This window comes from Oryctolagus cuniculus, chromosome 2 (genome assembly GCF_051225735.1).
Source record: "Oryctolagus cuniculus isolate XC-2025 breed Fujian yellow rabbit chromosome 2, ASM5122573v1, whole genome shotgun sequence".
NCBI classification, from domain to species: Eukaryota; Metazoa; Chordata; class Mammalia; order Lagomorpha; family Leporidae; genus Oryctolagus; species Oryctolagus cuniculus.
In genome coordinates, this window is record NC_142868.1 from 192,391,020 (window position 1) to 192,416,954 (window position 25,935).

The 25,935-nt window shown below is 42.8% G+C and overlaps 1 protein-coding gene across 2 annotated transcripts in view; it reads left to right on the forward strand.

Annotated features, from left to right (window-relative positions):
- Window positions 1-25,935, forward strand: part of NBAS (NBAS subunit of NRZ tethering complex) — a 459,817-nt gene that overhangs the window by 344,739 nt on the left and 89,143 nt on the right. For both annotated transcript variants that reach the window (XM_070069748.2, XM_089327834.1), the window contains 3 exons: window positions 15,008-15,226; window positions 18,255-18,457; window positions 20,381-20,470. In XM_070069748.2, coding sequence (XP_069925849.2) covers window positions 15,008-15,226; window positions 18,255-18,457; window positions 20,381-20,470 — 512 coding nt within the window. The remainder of the gene's footprint in view (window positions 1-15,007; window positions 15,227-18,254; window positions 18,458-20,380; window positions 20,471-25,935) is intronic.

Here is a 25,935-nt window from a genome sequence, read left to right on the forward strand (position 1 = left end):
ACAGGACCCAGGAGCATCTGGGACAGTCCATCCTTTAACATTGCAGGCTCTCAGTATGTTACTGACCTGAATGTTGCTGGATATTAGACACAGCTCAAGTTTCTTTGATAGTGGCATACTAATGTAAAAAGAAATTTACAGTCAGATCTTCCTGAATTGCCACCCAGGCTACACCTTGGGAAAATTTTTCCCTCCTCTGAGTTTTCTCCTCTATATAATATGAAGCAAGAATCATTGCTTTAAAATGTAGGTGAATTTTAAAATGTAACAATCCAATTACAATTAGTATATCCAATCAGAAAATGTACTGGATTATGTAACTTAAAGGGCCAGGGGTGGCATTGACTTCAGGATTGGCTGACACAGCCGTGGCATCACTGTGGAACCATTCTCTTTCTGTCTGTTTTCTCTGCTATCCGTGATACAAACATCATCATAAGGCTCTTTCCTTTAGAAACTGCAGCGCGGTGCCTGGACTCCATTGCTTCCTAATCCACATCCAGCCAGACAGTGCAAGATAATCCCCAGCAAGCTCCAGACAGGAAGTTCTTGGCCTTATTCTGGTGAGAGCACCCTGAACAAGTTCTTATAGCTCTGCCAGACTTGGTGCTAATTAACCCCTGCTGGGTTACCTGAACTAATCAGTGTGGGGAGAGGGATGAGATTACCCAGGGTAACCTAACTGTATCAGGATTAAATCCTGGTGCCGCATTGAGTCAGTCCTTGGACATGGCAGTAGTGAGGAAGGCAGGTAAGGAAGACAAGCACAGTATCTGGAACATATATCATGAACAATCACTGTGAGAACTAAGTAAAATAGTGATTATGAAAAGGTCTTGGTAGTGTTAGTTGATTCATCTTCTGCTTTATCCCTCTTCCTTTCCTTTAGTGTAAAAAAAATGTGGCATTTGAATTCCTTTAAGGCACAATTGTAAAAACAACTCTGGCAATACTTAGGTTGGCTTTTAATGATCTCAAGTCGTTTTAAGTATTGGGATAAGGTCCAAGTTTTCATATTTACACTTGAATTTTATTTAAACTCAGCAGATCAACTTTGAGTGTTCTTAGTAATAATTTGTAATGTATTTCATATGTGTTTGATAGGGGATGATGTTTCAATAGAAAATGTGGATGAGTGCTGTATGTTTTGTGCGAATCTGTGTGTTCACAGCAACAATGGATAGTAGTGTTCATTCCTGACTGCAGTAACATTTCATATCATCTCTAACATTTTTCGTACCCCTCTCCATTAAGATTAAAATGACAAGCTATTCAAAAAACAGGTATGTGTGAACTCAAGTCATTACTGAAAACAGTTTTTAAAAAAGGGTGCCACCTACACTTTGCAGGAGAATAATCCTATTTCTGTGCTTATTTTTGCAAGGCAAAGGGCAGCAAGCAGGTGTGTCCTTTGTACCTCTTTCATTTTGATTGCCTGCACAATTGGTGGTTAAAGCCAAAGAGCAGAATGATTATGGTGGTTTTTCTTAAGCATATAAATGTGACAAAACAGGCATTCTTATTTTCGTATTAATTAACTATATCAAAGCCAAAAAATTAAAATTTACTCTTTACTTGGCAGTTGTATAATATTGAAAATACTTCTTCATAATATTCTACATGATTTTTCAAACAGTGCTCAATTTGCTAGAATTTGCTATATTAAATACTGAAATCAAAAGAACAGCTAAGAGCTGGATACGGCACTCAGTAGCCTCAGCAGACTACTAAGGAGGGTAGACAAAGAAACAAAGGCACATGCAGCCATCAGAGATTTGAACTATGAAACTAGTAACAAAACAAAGTTTTGTTTTTTTTTTGTTTGTTTGGTTTTTTTTTTTTTTTTTTTTTTGACAGGCAGAGTGGACAGTGAGAGAGAGAGACAGAGAGAAAGGTCTTCCTTTTGCCGTTGGTTCACTCTCCAATGGCCACCGCGGCCGGCGCGCTGCGGCCGGCACACCGTGCTGATCCGATGGCAGGAGCCAGGAGCCAGGTGCTTCTCCTGGTCTCCCATGGGGTGCAGGGCCCAAGCACTTGGGCCATCCTCCACTGCACTCCCTGGCCACAGCAGAGAGCTGGCCTGGAGGAGGGGCAACCGGGACAGAATCCGGCGCCCCGACCGGGACTAGAACCCGGTGTGCCAGCGCCACTAGGCGGAGGATTAGCCTAGTGAGCCGCGGCGCCGGCCCAAAGTTTTTTTTTTTAAATGTATGTATTTATTTAAAAGGTAGAGCATCAGAGGGAGAAGGATAAAGATCTTGCCCCTGGCTCACTCCCTAAATGGCTGCAACCGCAGGTCTGGTTGGCTGAAGCCAGGAACCAGGAATACTCTGCAGATCTCCCATGAGGATGGCAGGGACACAGGCACCCAGGCCATCCTCTGCTGCCTTCTCAGGCACATCAGCAGGGAGCTGGATTGGAAGCAGAGCAGCTGGGACTCAAACTGGTGCCCTAAATACAGAGTGCTGGTGTTGCAAGAGACAGCTTAACCTATTGTACCACAATGCCTCCCCCAGAAAATGTCGTTAAATTAAGTCAATTAAATATATCTTAGATAATTCTATACTCCCTAGCAGTACCATTGTTTGCTGGTCCATGAGAGTTTTCCTGTCATCATCACAGCCAATTCACAGGTGTTTTATATACTATGAGCTATAGCCTACTAGTGGGTCCTGTGATTCATGTAGACTGTAGGAGTGGGGAGCCTTTTTTCTAACACGGGCCATTTGAATATTTATAACATTATCCGTGGGCCATGCACAGTTATCAGTGGAAAAATGGACTTGCTGTAAATTTATTGAAACTTGAGTCCTGCCCTGCAGTTACGTTGGGGTGGGCCAGACCAAATGATTTCACAGGCCTTAGAGGGCCTGCAGGCCAGGTGTTCCCCATCTCTGATAGAGCGTTGTGATCCACATCAAAACAAACGAGAGCACTGGCCTGTAGATTCGATCAGAATATTTTTCACATTGGCTTGTAATCTTTCATGAAGAAAATATCTGGGGTGTGTGTGTGTGTGTGTGTGTGTGTGTGTGTGTGTGATGACTGAGTGTTGATATACAATCTGTTTCTTACTGTGGGTTTTGGACAGAGAAGTTTGAAAGCCCTGGTTCAAATGGCCACCTGGCTGTGTGCATTTGGGGAATGCATGCCCCAGGTGATAGCGTATGGTAGCCTGTGGTGTCTTTTGGTTCCTTGACATGTATCATTTAAAACGCAGACTGCCTTCTTGCCCTCACCCCATGTACCCTGCCTAGACTCTGTGGTGACTTCCTCACTGTGGTTTTGCCTCAAGTCCCAGAGACTTCCTCCAGCCCTTGCCCATACTCAGCCCAGGCCAATGGGGTGGGCTGGAGTCCCAGGGCTTACATTGGCAGGGTACACACTTCTGTTACCCTTAGGGCTAACCAGGAGAAGCTCACCAAGTACAGATTTCTTTCCAAAAATGCCAGTGTCTTCACCAACCACTCCAGTTGTGTCAGTAACTCTAATGAGCGCCCAGGGACTTGCAGTAGCCTTTAGTTAGTCTCTGTACAGGTTGTTTAAAAGTCACACTTCAGGGAAATAGTGCCCCAGAGTAGTGGATTTGAACCTTTTTTGCTCATGTACCTAACTAAGAGAACCTACAGTACTCCCTTTACTTTCTTACAGGGTTGATATCGAAAGCTTTCCTTAAATCATGATTTTACATTGTTATGAAGTAGGGCATACTTCCAGCAGATTTTTAGTAGTGGTATTTGAAGTACAACAATTACATGTGTATCTATAGTAAGCCACATTACACAGCAACTTGATATCTGTCACTGCCCCTTTAAAAAATACGAGCACATCTTTAGCAGTCAGTTCCTCAAACCACTTCTAGTATTTCTTTTATCAAAGAGAAATAAAGGTGCATGTGAGTTACAGGCAGGTAGTAAGGACAGATTTTATTTAGTAGTAATGACTTCCGAGGGAAGAGATTCCAGTGCAAATTGAGCTCAATTTGTCCTAAATGAAAGGCATATATATTTTTAAATGCTGCGATGTGCTGAAGGACATGCATGGGAGGGTACTGAAGTAGGGAATGGGGGTGTTGGTCCATGTGACTGGAGCTAGGTGGTTCCCCCCACCCCAAAGATTTATTTATTTACTTGAAAGTCAGAGTTACAGAGAGGGAAAGAAAGAGATCTACTAGTTCACTCCCCAGATGGCCACAATAACCAGGGCTGGGCCAGGCTAACCCCAAGAGCCTGGAAGTCCATCTGGCTCTCCCATGTCGATAGCAGGGACCTAAGCACTTGGGCTGTCTTTCACTGCTTTCCCAGGTGCATTAGCAGGAAGTTGGATGGGAAGTGGAACAGCCAGACTTGAACCTAAACTCATATGGGATGCTGGCAAGGCCGAGCTTAACCCACCATGCCACAACGCTGGCCCCTGACCATCTAGATTTCTAATTGGTACTTATCTGGAGACGAATAATCATATCTTTGAATGAAGGTGGTTGTACAACTTGGAGTAGGGTGGCTTCTGAAGTTAGGCCCTTGTCCTCTCTTGGAAGTGGGAGTGAGAGTGAGAGCCGTCTCCTTGAATGTTCCTGTTCAGAGAGAAAGCTCGCAAGTCCTCCTCAAACGGCGGAGGAAGGGTTTTAAGTGTGTGCTTTTTGGGGAAACTCTAAAAGGAGGTTTGTGGGGCCTGTTACCGCATCACCAGCTGTTGATGAGAACAGACTATTCTAATGAAAGCTTGGAGCTTTCTGGGCAGGTGTTTTAAGGGGGGCTGGGAGCATCCGGGGGACATGGCTGGCCTTAGGCTACCAGAAGCCGTTAACTAGAGTTTGGACAAGTCTGTTTGTACAGAGTAGTTTTGTGCCAAGAGTTTTGCAGTTCTCACTCTTGGATAATTGTATCATAATGCAGTATCTCTTTGCTTAAAAGCCTTGTTCCTCTGCATCAGAAATAATTGTATAAATTGTACAAATGGAAATTAACATTTAAAAAATTTCTTGTGACCACAGGGTTCCAAGATTTTTTAAAAATTATTCTGTACTAAGTTATTGTTTCAATTACTATAGTGTGCACTTGCTCAGAACAGCATAGATGTGTTAAATTATTGATAAATAAGTATTATAAAAATAAAATCATATACAAAATGCACATCTTAATGATGTGGGCAGGGATGTAAGCCTGGTTTCTAATTAGTTTATGTGCCCTTGCATGGCTATTTCTTATTGCTTGGGTGAGTTCAACATCAATTCTTTTCTAGTTTTATCTTTATAGAATTTCCTACTGAAATATCTTGTTCACATAAATAAGTGGATGTGGAAAGAGTTTTGTCATAGCAGGGGCACTTGATCCTCTGCATGTCCTCCAAGTTATAGACCAAATATCATAGAGTGAACTATTGTTAAAATGATTTTTCATAATTTAACCACTGACCTCAGCTGGTCCTTGTTAGATTTAGATGAAAGCAAAAATTGGAAACCTATGGTGTGCAGAAGGAGGTGGGTGTGCAGTTGTTGGGGTCCTGCTACACAGCAGCATTTTGACTCATCCTTTGGGTGTCCTGGAGCTTTTTAGAGGCCAGGATGGTGTCCCAGATTCAGATTTGGGAAGCACGTGAGGCTCACTTTTCAGGTGTAAGTGAAGGAGGGGCTGTTGTGAAAGAGAGCAGACTCTCACCTTGATCTCAACAAGAGCAGTTTAAGAAAAGAATATTTAGGGGGCCAGCGCAGTGGTACAGCAGGTTAACACCCTGGCCTGAAGTGCTGGCATCCCTTATGGGCGTCGGTTAGAGTCCTTGCTGCTCCACTTCCCATCCAGCTCTCTGCTATGGCCTGGGAAAGCAATAGAAGATGGCCCAAGTCCTTGGGCCCCTGCACCTGAGTGGGAGACCCGGAAGAAGCTCCTGGCTCCTGGCTTCAGATCAGCACAGCTCCAGCCATTGTGGCCAATTGGGAAGTGAATGGATGGAAGACCTCTCTCTCTCTCTCTCTCTCTCCCTCTCCCTCTCCCTCTCTCTCCTCTCTCTGTGTAACTCTGACTTTCAAATAAATAAATAAATCTTAAAAAAAGAAACAAATTTTTAGAGAAAGTAGAAATTCAGCAGCAGACTGCCTTGAAATTATGTTTGCCAGTGTTTCCTTGGAAAGGCTGTGTGTATTGGTGACAAGTATTCCCCAGTCTAAAGAGCACTAGCCTAAGGAAAATCTTCAACTTTCTCAGCCTGGCACCTGCTGTAGCTCCAATGTTCCTCTGCAGGACAAGGCCTTGCCTAAACACAAATTCAGCTGAGGTGGGAGTAAGACTAGGGGAAAAGCAATGTCTACCATTAGGGATTAAACTTCTGTGATATTTGAATCTTTTCCAAGGACAATTCTTCCTTCCTTTTTTTTAAAAGATTTATTTCATTTATTTGAAAGAGCTATATAGATATAGATATAGATATATACATATAGATATATACATATAATATGTATATATGTATATGTCTACATATCTACATATAATATGTATATATATATGTATATGTCTATCTATATGTATATATGTATATATATAGAGAGAGATCTTCCATCTGGTGGTTCACTCCCTAAATGGCTGCAGTAGCTAGGAGCTTCTTCCAGGTGGTTGCAGGGGCCCAAACACTTGGGCCATCTTCTGCTGCTTTCCCAGGTACAATAGCAGGGAGCTGGATCGGAAGTGGAGCAGCCAGGACCTGAACTGGCACCCATATGGGATGCCAGTGCTGCAGGCGGCGACTTAACCGGCTGAGCCACAGCGCGGGCCCTGGTCTTCCTTCTTTCCTTTTACACTGCTGGCTGTCCTCCAGCTCATGGGACTTTAGAGGTAAGGAGTTGCCGATCTGAAGAGACCCCGAGAACAGTGAAAGGTCGGCCATGACGCATTCTGTTCTATAAAAGCCTTTATGTAATTCTTCCTGTTGCTTGCTCTGTCTAAAATCCACCTCATCCCCTTCTTCCACGTGAGCTGTTGCTCCTCCTGCCAGTCCTCGTTTAGGCATAACCGCCTTTTTAAAGACTTTCTTGCTTTTTTAAGACAAAAATGTTATTCTTGGTGTATCCATACATTCAGTTTTCATTCCTGTCACATTTTATGAATTCTTAATTTTGTGTTGACATTTCTACTATCATGTCTATTGTTCAAAATATATTGTATCTCAGTTTACCTTTGTGTGTGTTGTGCCAAGACCAGACCCAACACATGCTAAGAGTTGAATTGTTAGAGCATGAGAAAGGAAGATGAGATGGAACAAAGGTAGTGTGTTTATAAATAAAAATCTAAAAAGGTAGTGTACCTTCCCATCTTTTATTAGTCACCATAATTTTTTCCATCTTTCTTTTTCTTTCTTTTTTTTTTTTTGACAGGCAAAGTGGACAGTGAGAGAGAGAGACAGAGAGAAAGGTCTTCCTTTGCCGTTGGTTCACCCTCCAATGGCCGCCGCGGCCAGCGCGCTGCGGCCGGCGCACCGCGCTGATCCGATGGCAGGAGCCAGGAGCCAGGTGCTTTTCCTGGTCTCCCATGGGGTGCAGGACCCAAGCACCTGGGCCATCCTCCACTGCACTCCCTGGCCACAGCAGAGGGCTGGCCTGGAAGAGGGGCAACCGGGACAGAATCCGGCGCCCCGACCGGGACTAGAACCCGGTGTGCCGGCGCCGCTAGGCGGAGGATTAGCCTAGTGAGCCGCGGCGCCGGCCCATTTTTTCCATCTTTCAAAGAATCAGTTAATAAATGTATGAATAACATAATTTTGCATTGAATCCGCCATCATTTTCTATAGTTGTTAATATAAACAAGTGTAAAAACTATTTTGGACTTTGTTCTATATGTAGCACTTGAGTTTTCTTAAGTCATCTGCCATTTCCTAAATATCATCCTTATATTCGAAGTCATGCTGTGTTTATTTTTAAAAGAAAAAACAATGTCTGCTTAGCAAAAATAATCAGCTTTAAAGTACTTACAGATGGTGCCTGTTGCGGTGAATTCTTTCTTTCTTTTCTTTTCTTTTCTTTTTCTTTTTTTTTATAGCTAATCTTCTTGAAACAGTATTTAAGAAAGAGAATGAGAATACCCCTATCTGCTGGTTTACTTCTCAAATGACAACCAGGACTAGGCTGGGCTGGATTCAAGAGCTGGGAACTCAATTCATATTTTCAACAGGGTAACAAGGACCCAACTACTTTAGCCATTACTTGCTTCCTTCCAGGGTTGCATTAGCAGGAAGCTACAGTCTGGAGTGGGGCCAGCTACTCTGAAATGGGACATGGGCATCTTAACTGGCCCTTTAACCAGTAGGCCAAATAGCTGCCCTATCTCAGTGAATTTTAAGTCAAGCCATTTCCTGAAAACTGGACTACTGATTGTGTTACTCTCCTGATTGTGTCCCAAGCCTGACAGTGATGAGAATGGTGTCATCAGCCTGGCACACTGGCACTTACGATGTCACCCCTGCTTCATCCCTCCTCCTCCTCTGAGAGGCCTTTACTTGCGCTGTGCATGCCAGCCAAGCCATGTACTTCCAGCTTCCCCACTGGCTCTTTGGTGACTTGTCCAGATTCTCCCCTGCCTGTCTTAATTCCTTGTCCCTCTTTAGGACTCTCTTTAGAGAGACCCCTCGTCAGCAGCCCTATTCTGACCTTTCTGCTCCCTCGCTTCCACTCTGAACAGCATGTCCCTTCTGTTGCGTCTTGTCAGTGTACTTAACCCACTGTGACTGTGTGATGATCGTACTTCTTTGTAATGTTTTTCATCTGTCTATATTCCCAACTAGACTTTGACGTACCCAGGGCCAAGGACTTCATCTAATTTTGTCTGTGTCACCAGCCCCAGCCCCAGCAAGTGCACGGTGTGTATTCAGTGGCTGTGTTGAATGGAGAAATGGAGAATCAGTAGATGACTGTTCTCCTGCAGGACTTCTGATCACCGGCCTGGTATCCTCCAGACCGCATAAATTTGGTCCTCGTTTTTCTTGTTTCAGGTCCTTTAAAACGTTCTTTTGCAATTTTTCTCTCCTTGGATTCTCAGTTGAGTGGGATACTCCAGAGTCACTGGGTAATTTGGAGCCTTATGGAGCATGCTAGACAACAAGTATCTTGAGAACACTTTATTTCATTGCACTTGTGAAGTCCTTTGTTTTTCCCCATATGTTGATCAGAGTTGTGGAATAATTTAGCAGCTATTTACAGTTTGTCTGCAATGTGCTAGATGTGGAATTAGGTGCTAGGGATACAGAGAATCTTAAAGGCACAGTTTCTATCCTAAGGAGTCTCACTGTTTCCACATATAAGTAACTAGATGATCTGAATGTAGTAGGAAGCATTCTTTGACATAGGTAGGCTCAGAGCACTCTAGGAGCGCGTAGGCCTTGTTTGTAACCTGGAGGGGAAATGGTGTCAGAGGAGGCTCCCAGGGAAGTGAACTCCTGAACTGATTCTGGAAGCATAGGCAAGGGAAGGCCTGAGAAAGCCTGAGACTTTTTTGTTTTTCAAATAACTGTAGTTTTGTACTTGTCTTTGAAATAAGATTCTCCTACAGTGTGTGTTAAAATGGGAACCTAGCAGGACATTCCCATATAATTATCTTTCCTGTATAAATTGCACTCCATGGCTTCTCACTCAGATTCCTTAGCTAGCCTGGTATTCAAGGTCATTTATAATTTATTCTCACTTTATCTTTCCAACAATAACTTTTTGGTGTAACTCAGGATCAGTGATCTATGGCCTACAGACCAAATTTAGCCCACTGCTAGATTTGTTGTTTTGAGCAGCCCTTAGTTAAGACTGAGTATAACATCATTTTAAAGAATTGCAAAAACCAGCCAACCACACAAGCAAGCAAACAAAAGCATGTGTGACAGTGGCTCTGTGTGGCCTGCAAAGCCTCACACGTTTCTCTGGCTCTTGATCTCCTCTTCTGTCTGAAGTGCTCGAGTGGTGATACAGATGTCATAGCTTTGCCAAGTCTACAGGTGTGCTTTTCCTGTTTTGTCTTTTGAAACATTGTCATTCTTCCGTTCATTAATTGTTTGACAAAGGAGCATTTCTCCTGTACGAGCCACCTTTCTGGGTTCTGGGAATTCAGCAGTGACAGGCAGAGCAAGCAGACAGAAACTGAGTATGTCAGTTCTGAACAAAAAATAATGCAGGTAAAGGAGAAAGAGGTGGAGGGGTGCTGGGTCTTACAGAACAGTCCGAGAGGCACTCTGATAAAAGACATTTATATTGCATCCTGAGGGAAGCATGGGAGGAAGCCGTGAGGCTGCCTGGGAGGACATTGCAAGCTCAGACATCAAATACAGAGGCTTGAGGGACCACAAGGAGGCCAGTATGTTCGGAGTGGAGTGAGGATGTGGAGAAAGATAAATGTTGGGAGTAGAGAGGCAGGGCAAGGTGAAAAGAAGATCTTGTAGGGCTTAATGGGGCATTAAATGCTCAGTTTTGGTCTTAGTGACTTGGGAGACCATTCAGTAGAAGGGAGCAGAGGAGGGAGGTGATCAGATACATGTCTTCGGAATATCACTGACCCACCAGGTGCTGCTGGAGGAACTCATCAACCCAAGCCTCACAGCGATTCAACTCAGCCAGTCTCCCCTTGGAAGCTTCCCACGCAGCTGGGCAGCTGGTGTGATGGCCTCAGGCCAGGAGGATCCATTCTCTTCCTGTCACATTCCATGGGCCTAGCTACTCACCCAGCCCCATCTAATAAACACAGGGGTTGAGAAGCGCAGAAGCAGATGGGATGCTTGGTAAGCACTACTGTCTGCTTGAGCCCGCCTTGTGTCCACCAAACCTCCTCCTTCCCACCATGGAACACACTGCAGCCTTCTGCCAGAGGAGGCTGCCTGGGGTTCCCAGGTCCCACCATGGCGCTCCATGGCAACAGGGCCAGCAGATGGGCAGCCTGTCCCGCCATGACCCAGGCAGGAAATGAGCAAGCATTGGAGGCCCGGTCCCGTATGGACAGCACCCCCACTTTCTCAGCCTGCCAGGAGAAGGCTGAAGGCCCAAGGTTAATTAAGCTTCAGTCAAGCGTGTTGAGCTCTGGCTTGTGCTTTCTTGGGCAGCGCCACCATCTCAGAACCTAGTGGGAATTTGTTTAGTTTTCTCAGTATCACATGCCCATAATCACGCTTGCTTTGTGACGTTGTTCTGAGTCATGAGCGTCTTTAGTGTATGAGCTCTCCCTCCCCCAAGCACCTCTGTCTCAATGTCAAGGTTGCTGCCTTAGAATTGTTAGGTTTCTGTGGAGGGTCTCTGTCCTTAGTTCGTCCATTTGAATGTGATCACAGTTGTCACATCCTTGGTTTATCTTTCCTCTGAAGCATTTTAATCTAAAGTTTCACTTGACATTTTTAACTGGGGATTTCTTAATCTTATCTCTTACTACTAAGATCTAAAATTAATAAGTTTTTTTTTTTAACCCTGTCCAGTCTCAAATGTCCGAGCTGTTTCTCTGTTCTGTTTCATTCCTGTTCACCATCTGGACAGTATTTTGCTAAACTCACCTCTCTATATCTGGATCTGGATCTCACTGCATCCTGTGACATCCAGCACATGCATTGGTGTTTCATTTCCCAGCATTGCGCTAGAGCCGCAGGTTCATCAGGGATGTGATCTGCTCCCCAAGTCAACACAAACATCAAGCTTGTTAAATATTTCATTATAACATACCATGGGGCCGGCGCCGCGGCTCACTAGGCTAATCCTCCGCCTAGCGGCGCTGGCACACCGGGTTCTAGTCCCGGTCGGGGCGCCGGATTCTGTGCCGGTTGCCCCTCTTCCAGGCCAGCTCTCTGCTGTGGCCAGGGAGTGCAGTGGAGGATGGCCCAGGTGCTTGGGCCCTGCACCCCATGGGAGACCAGGAGAAGTACCTGGCGCCTGCCTTTGGATAGGCATGGTGTGCTGGCTGCAGCGCGCCAGCCACGACAGCCATTGGAGGATGAACCAACGGCAAAGGAAGACCTTTCTCTCTGTCTCTCTCTCTCACTGTCCACTCTGCCTGTGAAAAAAAAAAAATAAAATAAAAATGGATGGCTAGTTTTGCAATTTCTGATGTCTGAAAATCGAACACACACATAGCCTGATTCTGGCTACCTGTTGAATGCGAGACTGGGCAGGGTGTGCAGTGGCTTGGTACTATGTAGTCCAGGGAGAGCCTTCCCAGGGACCTACACCATACTCACTCAGGGTCCAGGCTGGGCAGGGGGGGCAACATCTTGCACTGACACAGTCTGGGCCCTAAACCCTCCTCCACTGCTGTGGCTGAGAAAGAGGGGAGACTACTTAAGGATCCGTATGCATTTTTACTTTCTCAGATTTTGTTGGCTGGAACATGGCTCATCTCAACTGTGAGGGAGTTGATAAATACAGTGGAGCAGGTAGAGCACTTGTACTGGGGAAGAACTGCCGTGTGGGTCACCTTCAGAGATAAGTCAGAACCATCACTGTACTCTGGAGAGGCAATACGTGGGAGCAGAGTGCTGGCAGCGCTGGAGGTGGGGCCTGCTTACACTCTGGATATGTTTTGAAGGGGGACCCAGAAAGATTTACTGATGTCATGGATGACTTCCAGATATTTTACCTTTCCTGCTATCTGATCTCCCATACTATATGTGGTTTCTTTGTGAAGCTGGTTCATTTTTTACTTTTCCATCAAACTGGAAACTGGATGTTCAGTACCTATTTTTTAAGTGGCAGAACAATTTAGCCACCTATCTGTTTTACAAAATGGACATTATTTGTAAAGAGCAGTTACTCATTGCTGCGGAGAATAGCTAAAATATTGTCTTGGTGGGTTACTGTGGTAATGATGAATATGAATGACATGCTAATGCCGTGGACTTGGAAAAGACGGTTAAGACTAAAGGTACAGTGTGACCACTAGGTAGAGTAAGAAAATTGCTATTTTTCCTCTGGTACGTGTCTTCAGTCATTTTTACTTCTTTTCTCTCCACCATAGAACAATTCAAAGAAAATGAATCTGCTAGATATAAATAATGCATTAAACTTGTATTTGTTAAAGTCACACTCTGCATCCTTTCAGCAATGACCTGTTTTCACAACGTGAAGTGGTGAAAGCCGGAGTGAAGTCAAGTGCTGGTCATCAGAGGACAAGGCTATCTCAGGAAAATGAACTTATTCCCGTGTTTACTTACATTCTGTAGTCTTAAGTGTCCGATTATTTAGTTGTTTTAAAGTACTTAGTTACTTGAAGGATTATTTAAAATAGAAATAAAAATAAACTTTCCTGATGATGCTATTGTGATGAGGTCAAGTAATTCACACTCTGGAAAACATTTGCTTGCCTCTCATGACCTGAAAACACAGACTTCGTTCAGTGTCAGGTGTAGACTCAGTAATGCTGAAGTGCCAGTGTCTACACATATGTAATATGATGCCAGAGTAGGGACATGTCAGTCAACTGGCTGTAGGAGTTGAAGACACAGAGAGTGCAAGCTGACCTCATGTGACTGACGGGTCATCCCATTGCGACAAGACACCATGGGATCTTGAGAGGCCATGTGGCTGGAGCTAGAGAGTGGGTTACAACTGCACCAGAAGGTTAGCTTGCGAACAGCCTGTGCTGTCATGCTGAGTTCTATGTTAAGAGATTTGGGGAGTTTACAAAAAAGAAGGTATCCCCCCCGCCAAAGGGAACAAGTACAAGGCAGTGGAGATGGCCCAGGTACTTGGGTCCCTGCCACGCATGTGGAAGACTGGGATGGAGTTCCAAGCTCCTGGCTTTGGCCTGGACCAGTTCTGGCCCTTGTGGAGGGAGGGGAGGTTATCTGAACTCAGCACTATCCTGGTGTCTTCTCTTTCTACAAATAGAAGGGAGAAGTTCAAGATTTATTTTGTTTTGTGAAAGAGACAAAAACTAATACCTGCCAGTTACTGGGGATTTTGTTTCTTAGCCATAAAGTACTGACATGCAGAAATCTGGTAGAAAAAAAAAAGTGAGGGGCACAAAACTTGTTTTGGAGCTGCATTTGCAAAGCAAGCACTTTGTTACAATTCCATGGAAATGGTACTTAATGGAAATGGTACTTCATTACAATTCCATGGAAATGGTACTACTTATAAGTATTTATATAGGACTAAGAAAATGTCAGCTGTCATATCTGAAACTAATGATTCCGTGTGGAGTGACTTGGAAGGAGCAGATGGAAACTGGGGCTTGAGGACTATTGGTGTCACACATGGAAGTGTATTCCTATGCTTCAGAATAGCAGAGATAGAAAAGAACTGATTTTAATCAATAGAAAAGCTTAAGGTCTTGTCCTAGGACTTGGTCTATTTTTGTTTTTATTTTTAAAAATCAAGCCAAATTCTGTTTGAGGTTATGTTAAAAATGTTCTTCATTGTGTTGCCAGGAGGCCAAAAACTGGGACCCCAAAGAGCACAAGTTGTCAGGTTCCCAGTAGAAGCAGAATTGCTCAGAGATGTCTGCTTCCTGCATCCCAATGGGTGAAGTTTAGACTTTATTTTGTATTCAGGGCTAGTGAGTTAATATTTTTAGTATTAGAAATATAACCCCTGTATACCAACACAGAACAGACCCTGTCGGAGAAAAATGCATGAGTACAACAATGTCGCAGAAACTTTGGAAAGTAGAGTAGAAAACTATCGCTCATAATCCTAACTGCTTAATAGTCATTAATTTTTGTATCATATATAAATGCCTGAATACATTTTTGTGTGTCTTGTGTATGCTTTTTGTGTGTAATTAGTATTCATCAGAACATTGCCTGTTTACAGTATTATCATCAAAAATTATGTTACTGACTTAATTGTGTAAATGATCTGTCAGTGTAGTTTTCTTCAGAGATGAAAGCCAGGGTAACAGAAATCCTGTTCACTGGTCAAGGTTGTATATTTTAAAATTTTACCTTTTGTTTCCTTCACCTCTCTGATGCCTCATTGAATGTGCCGTATGTCATGACGTGGGGTTACATTTAGGGTTACTGTTTAATACTTTTTCTCTAAACTACTGTTTAATACTTCTTTTAAAAGCTCTCTGTGGAAGCTCGTAAAGAGATGACCATAAAGGCCATTAAGACAGTCAAACATTTTATTGAGAAGCCAAGGAAAAGAAATGCTGAAGAAGACATTCAGGAACCTAGTGATTCCAGAATTACCTATGCAGATACTCTGAACCACCTGGAAAAATCACTTTCTCACCTGGAAACCCTCAGCAGTAGCTTCATTGTTTCCATGAAGAACAGTGAGCAGGTAACTTAACTGGAAACTTCTGTGTTTCATTTATCCTTTACAGATCAGTTGGTAGTTTTGATAGGATTTTCAGACTTCAGCAGGTATCTTTGAAAATGGTTCCCAAACCTTAATCCTTTAACCTGCCATTGACCACTTTATTGTCAGTTCTCCATTCACCTCTTTCATATGAATTTGACCTCACTTTCAGCAGTTGATTCCTGGGGAGGAAGGAGGGACAGGGGAGAGGTGGGGATGGCGCCGGGAGCTGGATGTTGGGCAGGTGCCTTGGGATGGAGGAGTTGTGTCCAAAGTTAAGAAATGATAAGGACAAAGGTGCTCGGGCTCTGCTTCTAGCTGGTAGGTGTTTTGCTTTCCAGCTCAATGAAGGTTGGAGTTTTTTTTTTTTTTTTTTTTTTTTTTTTTTTTTTTTGACAGGCAGAGTGGACAGTGAGAGAGAGAGACAGAGAGAAAGGTCTTCCTTTGCCGTTGGTTCACCCTCCAATGGCCGCCGCGGCCGGCGCGCTGCGGCCGGCGCACCGCGCTGATCCGATGGCAGGAGCCAGGAGCCAGGTGCTTTTCCTGGTCTCCCATGGGGTGCAGGGCCCAAGCACCTGGGCCATCCTCCACTGCACTCCCTGGCCACAGCAGAGGGCTGGCCTGGAAGAGGGGCAACCGGGACAGAATCCGGCGCCCCGACCGGGACTAGAACCCGGTGTGCCGGCGCCGCTAGGCGGAGGATTAGCCTAGTGAGCCGCGGCGCCGGCCCGAAGGTTGGAGTTTTTAACCTCATTTTCAGAACTAAATAAAAAGTAGCCTCCCATGTCTGCCTCAATAATTTTGTTAAATGTGTTTACTTGTTATCCTGCTTTTATGTCAGGTTTCCAATATGACTTTATTACCAATATGGATGTTTTGGCTAGGAAGTATTCCTGATTGGTTTCCAGTTGAGGCTCTCTTGGGTTTCTCAGAAACACCGTGATGAGGCTCCAGAGTCCCTGTGTGTGACCAAGTTTGGAATCCATGTGTTAGGCTGTACAAGGACACCATAAGCCCCCTGAGGCCCACAGAGATTGTGTTCTGTGTTTTAATAGTCTTGGAAGTGGACAGATCAATAAGTAAATCATTTTGATACAAGAGTGCAGATATGTGAGTAGTATTCTGTTATCCCCCCCTTTTATTTTTCTTAAGCCTTAATGTTCACTGAATTGTGTTCTTGGTTTGGAGAAAAATATTCCAGACTGGAACACCAGTTAGTGTAGAGGAATTTAGATAATGAACAAATGGCGGACTTCAAAATTTGTATGAGACACATAAATGCAGACCCCTCATTGAAAGATGTGAGGAAAATTTACATTTGATAGCAGTTTTATTTCATTTTATCTTTTTCAGTGTCTGTTAGCCTATCAAGTGAAGAACACTAAACAATGGTATGAACAGAAAAGAAGCCTTTGCAGAGAACGAATTGGCTTTACTAGTCTTGATAATACGCTGACATTCATAGTACCACAATCCATAATTACAAGAACTAACCTACAATTTGAATCTTCAAGTACAAGTGGTTTATACTTATTAGTATAAAATTTTTAAGATACTTGTTTATATTTAAAATCAAAGATACTGTATTAAAATCCAGAGGAGTAGCATTATTCTCCTTGGAACGAGTGATGCTTTTTAGCAGTTGGAATAGTATATGTGGATACAAGGAGGTTACTGATACAAACATCTGCTTGTATCATCCGGGCCACACAGCTGCCTATGAGTGCCATGCTGGCATTCCACGGATGGTCTATAATAGAAGACTCTTTTTTACTAAATTGGACATTAATCAGTTTGTATTAAGGCACCTTTCTAAGAAATGTCTAGAAATAACCTTATATAATTTACACAGTGAAAGACCCCCCCCCCCCCATAAATGTTAGTGTAATCTGAGTCAAAGATCTTTATCCTGTGGAGCCTTTGTTCCCTCTTCTCATAGAAAATACCCAGCTAACTCACAGATTTTCTAAAATGGAGGAAATTTCACAGTGGGGAGAATGGTAAGAGAGACCTTACATGACGAACGTACAGCTTCAACAGTCATCAGGATGTGACCAATCTCACTGCATGCATACCCCCATCTACCCTCCCCTCTGTCCTTTAGATTTTTAAAACACACACCAGTCATCTTATTTTATCCATAAATACTTTCATTGAAACCTAACCCCACTGTATCATACTACAACCAAAAAATTGACAGCAGTTCTTCAGTGTCATCAGATATGCAGTCAAGGTTCAGGTTTTCACAGGATTATTTTGAAAGACACAACTGTATGCTCAAGATTCCTAGGGAAACTAAATAACCTGGAAGTGTTCTTGTCACTGAGTGATCATAGTTGGCACGCTTGGAAACAGTAGCGTTAGTCCTGATTCTTAAACTATTTGTTGTAATTCATTTTCACAGATATTATCGAAGGGAGGCAGGCAGAGTGGCACAAAGGGAGCCCATAGTCAATTGGATTCTAATCCGAGCTCTGTTAATTACTAGCCATGTGACTTTGGGCATGTTCTTTAATATCTTTGCTCTTCAGTTTCCTTTTTGATAACATGGAGCTAATTAAAAGTTCTTGCATGATTATTGTAAGTATTAAGTTAGACAACCATACGTATAACACCTGAGATTACAAGGCTGATGCTCAGTAGATTATTAGGTGGTTGTAATGCTATAATTACAATCAGGAAACTCATACCTACTAAGCATTGCTCTCTGCCTGACATTGTTCTAAGGGACTGGCCTGCGTGTTAACATTTGCAGTGCCCTCTGTTCGCAAGACTGTTGTTTTCCTCTTCATTTTGCAGATGCTGGAATTTGGGATCACAAAGGCCCTCTGAGTAATAAATGATAAAGCAAAGGTTTGCCCTTAAGCCTGCTTGGATTTGAGCTGCTCTTAATGACCAAGCAGTGCCTTCAGTATTTGGTTTGAGGATCTTCTCAATGTGTTTCACTGTGTACATGTAGACATACTTACTTTCTATGTAATGCTTAGGTGACGTTACCATGTCTTTGCAGGAGACACTGCAGAAGTATAGTAGCCAATATGATCTGTCCCGATCAGAAAAGGGGAAAATTCATGATCAAGCCGTGACCATGTGCTTAGACGGTCAGCCTCTGAAAATGGTTCAGCAGCTTCTGGAGGTGGCTGTTGGCCCTCTTGACATCTCACCCAAGGATATAGTGAAGAGTGCAATCATGAAAATAATATCTGCCTTGAGGTAAGCTATCAGCCCGAGAGGAAAGCCGAGGATACTTTGCTGTAATAGTACCTGCCTAAGCCCTCCCTAAGCTTCAGAGTTCTGAAAGTCTGAAGTGTTAAAATATACTGAGAATGGAGATCCTGATAATGTTTGTCATTGGTGTTAGTATTAACGTGTGCCATGTTGAGAAGCTAACTTCTGATTGGTCTACTCTCTATTCCCTGGATTATTCTTGAAATATATATGGTCAACACAGAATGGCACATGAAGCAGGTAGCTAAATGCCACACTGCCCTGTGACTTCCATGTGGTTTCTTAAATCTTGCCTTTTCTGATTTCCTTTGTGGGTAGCAGTGGGGATGGTCCCAGGAGCTTCTTTTGAAGTACAGAAAGCAAGGTTAGTCATACGCTGGAGCCATTAGACACAAGCTAAGTGTCTTGGGACATTATTTACCTGCAGTTAATCACAGAAGTGCGACAATTGAGAACTCTGGCTTTATGCTGATATGCTGTCGCCTTGGTATAGGAAGGCATCTGAGAGGATTAGAAGAGAAGGAAAAGTGAAAGAAAGAAAATAATGAGGCATCAGTTGCTTTCTGTGAATAATGCAATTAGGCTAAAAGATTTAGTTGTGTTTAATTTATTCTCCTTTTAAGCATTCTTTGTAATTCTGTATTGCTCTTGAGGAACTTTCTGATTAAGTGTGTGTCAGTTTTCTGCAGCTGAACTGAAATCAAATGAGCCTTTATCAGTTTAATTACCCCAGCCTCATCCAGTCGTCACCTTAATGCTCTGAGGTATCTGGTAATTTTACATATTGGGAGAGACATAAAATATGATAGCAATTTTTAGAAAGAACAAATGCCAAATTTAAAAAGTTTTATTATTAGCTGATTATGATTTTTTGTTTTTGGTTTGAAGTGCCACTCTACTCTTTCAGATGATCCCAGATATGTTTGCTATATTTTGTATTTGTTGGCTTATAGTTATCTTTTTTACTAATTCTTAAGCTTTAGGTGAAGCTCACAAAAACTAGCATTTTGAAAAATTAATGTCTTGATGACTTTATTTCCTAAAAATTGCATGCTTGCATTAATAATGAAAATATACTCTGTGATGTTTTTATAGTTACAAGTCTATGCCTTGGTTTCCACTACTAGAGATTTGGTTCTGATCTGATAAATGGTATACTGGGCAGACAGATGACATTCAACAAGTGTGAACCGAGTCTTTCACGGTAGTCGGATAAAGGCACATGAGGAGTTCATGACCTCTTTTTCAGATTCAAAGGAATAACTGTTGATATCTATAATATTTGCCTTTTAGGATGTTAGTAGATTTAGTAGGCACAAAATGACAGACATGGAAGTAACAAAATCCAGTTGTTGATTTAAGTCATTTAATCATTCAGAAAACTCATGTAAAACGTTTTTGCCTGTGTTGTAATTTCAGAATTCACTAGCGTTCCAGGCATACACATCTATAGAATGGGCAAAATAAGTACTTTCTTATGAGCTGTGGGGATTATTAAATGGCAGAATTGTAAAACACTTGGCAGTGCCTGGTACCTAGTGAGTAAATACTGTTTGTTGTAAATAAATTATTTTGATCATTTTTATATATTCATTGTTTAAAATAGTTCATATCTTTAGCTTTCAATGAACAATTTTTGAATGACAGAATCCAAGTAGATTTTGGGATTGTCTTGATAGGAAAGCAGGCAAATATTAAAGCAGAGAATGTTTCATTTTCATATCCTTAACTCCTAGTACAGGGCTTGGTACATTTGTAAATGGACATCTTAGAACACAAATGACCATGAACAGACAGTGTACTGTGCCAGAAGCCACTGGCTTCATTGTAGGGTGTAAATGTCATGCATGTTTTTGAGGCCCAAATGCTCCTCCTTTGAATTCGTTTTTCTCACATTTTTTCCCCCAGTGGTGGCAGTGCTGACCTTGGAGGGCCCAGGGACCCTCTCCAAGTTCTGGAAGGTGTTGTTGCTGCAGTCCATGCCAGTGTGGACAACGGGTAAGATGAGAGCAGTGTCTTCATCTAAAGGCTTTCCTTGGGGTCTAGATTATTTTAAAAACAAACAGAAAAGAGAGATTGATTTATTTATTTGTTTATTTATTCTAAAGGCAGAGTGACAGAGAGAGCGTTGGGGAGAGACAGAAACAGAAAGATCCTCCATCCATTGGTTTACTCCCCAAATGGCCATACCAGCCCAGGCTCTGGCCAGGTCAGCCAGTAACCCAGAACTCTGTTGAGGTCTCCCACGTGGTGGCAGGGGCCCATGCACTTGGGCTGTCATCTGCTGCTTTCCCAGATGCATTAGCATGGAGCTGGATAGGAAGACGAGCAGATGGTACTCGAACCAGCACTCTGATATGTTATTCCTTGTTGTACATGATGGCTTAACCCACTGCACCACAATGCCAACCCCTTAGATTGCCGTTAATATCCATATTTATGAGGATTCCAAGATTAAACAACACTTGTTTGCAGAAGAAGAACTGAGGTCTTTCTGTATAGCTAAGGAGTGGCTTTACCTCTGGAGACAATTTTCCCTGCTTGGTGTTAGCCCCATAAGTTCTAGGAGAAACCTTGAGTTCAACCTTGCTTGCCTTAAAAAGCTTTAAGTTCAATATGCTGTATGTGAGGGCTCAGAGTGTTACAGGCTTTATATACTCTAGAAATGTCCATACTTTATAACCCTTGAAAGATATGCATCTCTTATACCATTGTTAGAATTTTCGTTCAGGTGTGTTAGAAAGGAGGGAACCAGCTGAGCACTGCAGGTATAGCAGAGAGCATGGCCGGCAGAGCGACTGCCTGGGAAATCCTTAGGCTCCTCCTGGAGGGTGCGTATGGCTGCTGCCATTCCAAACCTGGCCTGTCAGTTCCCATCTTGCAGCTCCCCAGGAAGCTGATAGCCACAGGGCAGACTCCTGCAGGCAAGGCTGACTGGATGATTTAACTGGGCCTGCCATTGGCCCCTGTCCCCAGGACCCCTCGGTTTTCCCCACTGGCTGCATCTCAAAAACATTAAAAACAGTGTTTCATCTGTGGTTTTCTACCAAAATAATCTAACAATACAACATGGTTCTGTTGAATACAGACTGTGGTTTTAAACTTTGAAGAGAAAGACTAAGAAATAGAGAAAAGTATGTTTCTGTTTTTTATTCTAGATACACAATATAACAAAGAACCAAAAATCTTAAGTGAGCATTTATTTTTTTCTTTGTTTAAAAAATAAAAAGAACACAAAGTCCTAACTTTTATTCCCAGCAAGTAGTTTTTGAATCTGTGCAGTTAAACCTGGTGCTCTCTGGTTGGATTTTCCTTCCCAATAAAGTGCCTGGTGGGATCTACTGTGGAGCTTGTTTGTTTTCCAGCTAGTTTCAAGGAAGGTCTTGCATCTGATATGGAGATTCTAGCTCTTTGGAAATAATGCTCTCAGCCCATACGTTACTTGGCCTGACCCAGCTGCCTAACCCCTAGGAGTCTATGCCAGGTCTTCAGTGTCCCTCTTGTTGACCACACCCAGCCTTCTCAGTCCCAGTCGCGTAACACCCTAATACTGCACAGCATCTGTTTCCATGGTGCATAACCTCTGCTCAGACAGGTGATCAGCTCTCACAGACACAGGTGCATTGACATTCCCCGAAGGGATGTTTATACCATCTCACAGTATCCATCCTGCAGTATTCCTGGCAGGGAGATTGCATATCAAGTAAGAAGTGGAGTGTATGTGGTAATGACCACCACCAAGTATTTGGTTTTGTAGCTAATTTTTAGATGGCTTATTTGTATCATTATCAGCATGTCTTCTTTTCACTTTTTATATTGGTCCAGGTATCATTTACTTTGTAATGTCAGCTCCTACCTCACCCAGCAAGCCCTTTTTCCTTCTCCTTTTGTCTGTGCTAATATTGAACTACAGATAATGTGAGCACTCAGCTCACCAGTGGAGAGTTCCCCCTCCACAAGAACGACTTTCCTTTTCAGCTTAATGACGTTCTTGCCTGTAGACTTTGGCTTTCGGTATTCTAAGGGCATGAAATTATGTAAAAATCTTATGTAACATCTACAACTAAAGACAGGATGAGGATGGGCATTTGGCACAGTGATTAAATTGCTACTTGGGTCACCTACTCACGTCTCTAGGTTTGACTCCTCTGCTTCTTACTCAACTTTTTGCTAATGCACACTCTGGGAGGCAGTGAGTAATGGATGAACTAGGTGGGTCCCTGACTATTATGTGTGAGACCCAGACAGAGTTCCAGGAGCTTTGGCTCAGCCCAACCCTGACTGTTGTGGGCATTTGGGGAGTGAACCAGCAGATGGAAGGTCTCTCTGTTTCTCACAGTCACTCTAACTCTCACTGTCATTCTCCGATTTTCAAATAAAATGAAAATAAATAAATAAATAAATATCTTTTTAAAAGATAGGACAAGATAATTAACTATGCAGTGTCTAAGTATGTGTTCTCCCATTATTTATTTATGTGTGTAACCTCATATATATGGTAAGAAATCATAAAATATAATCAATAATATAAAATATAATAAATTTCTGGCTTGTTTTAAGAGTTAGTTTATTAGTTTACTTGAGAAAACTAGGGTTGGGACAAGTTGTTTGGTTCAGGAGGTTAAATTCTAGACTCCTGGCTTCACCTTGGCCCAGCTGTGGCTGCTGAGGGCTAGGCTGTTGCAGGCTTTTTTTTTTTTTTTTTGACAGAGTGGACAGTGAGAGAGAGAGACAGAGAGAAAGGTCTTCCTTTTGCCGTTGGTTCACCCTCCAATGGCTGCCTGGCCGGTGCACCACGCTGATCCGATGGCAGGAGCCAGGTGCTTCTCCTGGTCTCCCATGGGGTGCAAGGGCCAAGCACTTGGGCCATCCTCCACTGCACTCCCTGGCCACAGCAGAGAGCTGGCCTGGAAGAGGGGCAACCGGGACAGAATCTGGCACCCCGACCGGGACTAGAACCCGGTGTGCCAGCGCCGCAAGGCGGAGGATTAGCCTAGTGAGCCGCGGCGCTGGCCTTGTTGCAGGCATTTGTAAAGTGAACCTGTGCATAGAAGATCTCTGTGTCTCTGTCAGGTACAGTGAAAATAAATAATGAAAATTTTGTTAAAAAACAAAACTAAGGTTGTTGTAGATTCAATAGCTAACATACTAGTGTTCTAAAATTTATCTGTTTAGCCTAGAATTAAGAAAATCATACTATCACATATTTAATAAAACAACAAAAACACCTAAAGAATACCTCTTGGTCTATGCCACAGCTGTGGACAGTTCTATTCAGTAACTCACTTCACGCTGAAAAAAATTTTATCATAGAAAAATTATCATCTGCATCTTATAGCTTAAGAAATGAAGCTCAAAGAGGTTCTGTGACTTGTCCCTGGTCACCCAGTAAGGGCACACTGTGATGAGGGCCAGCCATGGAGCGTAAGGTGCTTCTCACAGTGCACTGTGCATAGGAGTTTCCTGGGGATCTTACTGGAGCAGACATTGATTGAGTACATCTGGGTGGGGCCTGACATTCTGCAGTTCTAATCAGCTCCGTGGACTGAACTTGGAATGGCATAGTCTTACACCATTACAGTGCTCAGCTTTCTGGGCTCGTCCACCTGCTTCTGTTCTGCCCTTGCCTTCTCTTTCTGCTACCTGCTTTCATATTCCTTGAAAAAAAAAATGTCCTAATGGAATGACTCACCACTGTGAACCTGTGTTTAGTGATTCTACAAGAGCATATGGAATTAAATCCACTAGAGAACAGACAATTAGTGAAGAGCGCCTCTCTGCAATATTCAACAAAAGAAGAGATTCCCTTCAAAACTATTGGGAGCTTTGTTTGTTTAAATTGTTTCTCAACTACAGTGTCAATGCCAGGTGTTTTAAAGCTTTGTATATATTGGACAGTGTCAGACAACTCAGGTACATTGGACATTTTGGAATTACTTAAGAATTTCTTATTATTTTAAAAGCACAGAAAAGACCAGGAATGAACGAAGGAGGGAGAGAGGGAGGAAGAAGATCCTACTAGCACAAATTGAATCAGATTTCTTCTGTTCTTCCTGCTGCGTGAGGCTGCATATATTATCTGATCGTCTCTTAGCATCCACAGCACGCAAGCATTATGTTCTGTAATACTGAGCTCTCCTGAAAGCCACAGTCACAAACCAGGATGGCGGAGCCACTCCACCATGGCAGTGTTTCATGGATGACATCAGGTCATTGTAGCTATCCAACAGCCATTTCTGCTGTACAACCGCAAGGTTACTATTGAGACTCAAAGTCTGCTACCCCCTCATCTATTGATAGATAGAACTGTCTGTTTACCCTAACACCTTGTATTCATTATTTTGATTTAGCACCAGGACAGGGGCCAAGCTTTTGGTTATAGCATATGTTTCAAAGCAACCATAGACAGGTGATTGGTGCTTATCAAAATGAGGTTGGATTTGTGTGCACACCAAAATTATTGCCTCTCTAAGGATTTTTCTATTAATATAACTTGATCATGATTATTTTTAAGTTATACTTTTCTGTGTTACTGCAGTGCCACTAATACAGTTTGTGTTCATTTATCTACAGTTCTCTGTTACTCCTTGCCAGTTGTCCCCCTGTTTCCTGGGAGCTGATAAATAGAACACGATCTCTTGGGAAATATCACCCCACCTAGCATTATTGTGGTAGGAAAGTGGGCCTAATGTGCGAATCAGTGCATTAAAACAGCAGGCCTACATGGAGTATGGAGCATGAGTGTTTGTGTTCCTCACTGTTGGCCCACTTGCATTTGCTTGGTCCTCCATCTGTCTCTCCCTTCCTTCTCTGGCATCCTAGAGATCACAGCTCACAGACTCCTCCTGTTGTGAGGCCAGTTAGGGAAATGAACTGCATACACTAGGCTTCAAAGGAGGAAGGCAGTAGTGGAGCCCAAGGACCTAGTAAGCTCCCCTGGCCTCCTTTAAAGCAGGCAGATGATGCCTTGGCCCCAACCTGTTGTTGCCACTGTATCCATTTCATCCAATGTTTAAAACAGGAGCTGGAAATTCCTAATGCTGTGTGTGTGAAATGCGGGGGAAATGTCTCAATTCAAAACATCGACATATACTATTCAAGCCAACCCCAAAATTTCATCACTAGTTCACCTTTAGTAAAGAAGATTGGACAAGGACCCTCTTCCTCTCAAGCATTAAAATTCTGCCATTTATACTCAATAAGAGACCTCAGAGCTGAAATTTTCTTGTTTCAATGCAGTCTTTCCATTCTCACATAAATAATAATGAGTTTATTTTGGTTATAAAATGCTCTTCAAGCTTACTGTTTCTTTTAATGTGCTTAACTTTTAAAATTTAAGATGGGGTTATCTTGATATTTATATATACCATGCTGAATTTGAATTTGAAAACTTTTTTTTTTTTGACAGGCAGAGTTAGTGAGAGAGAGAGAGAGACAGAAAGGTCTTCCTTTTCCATTGGTTC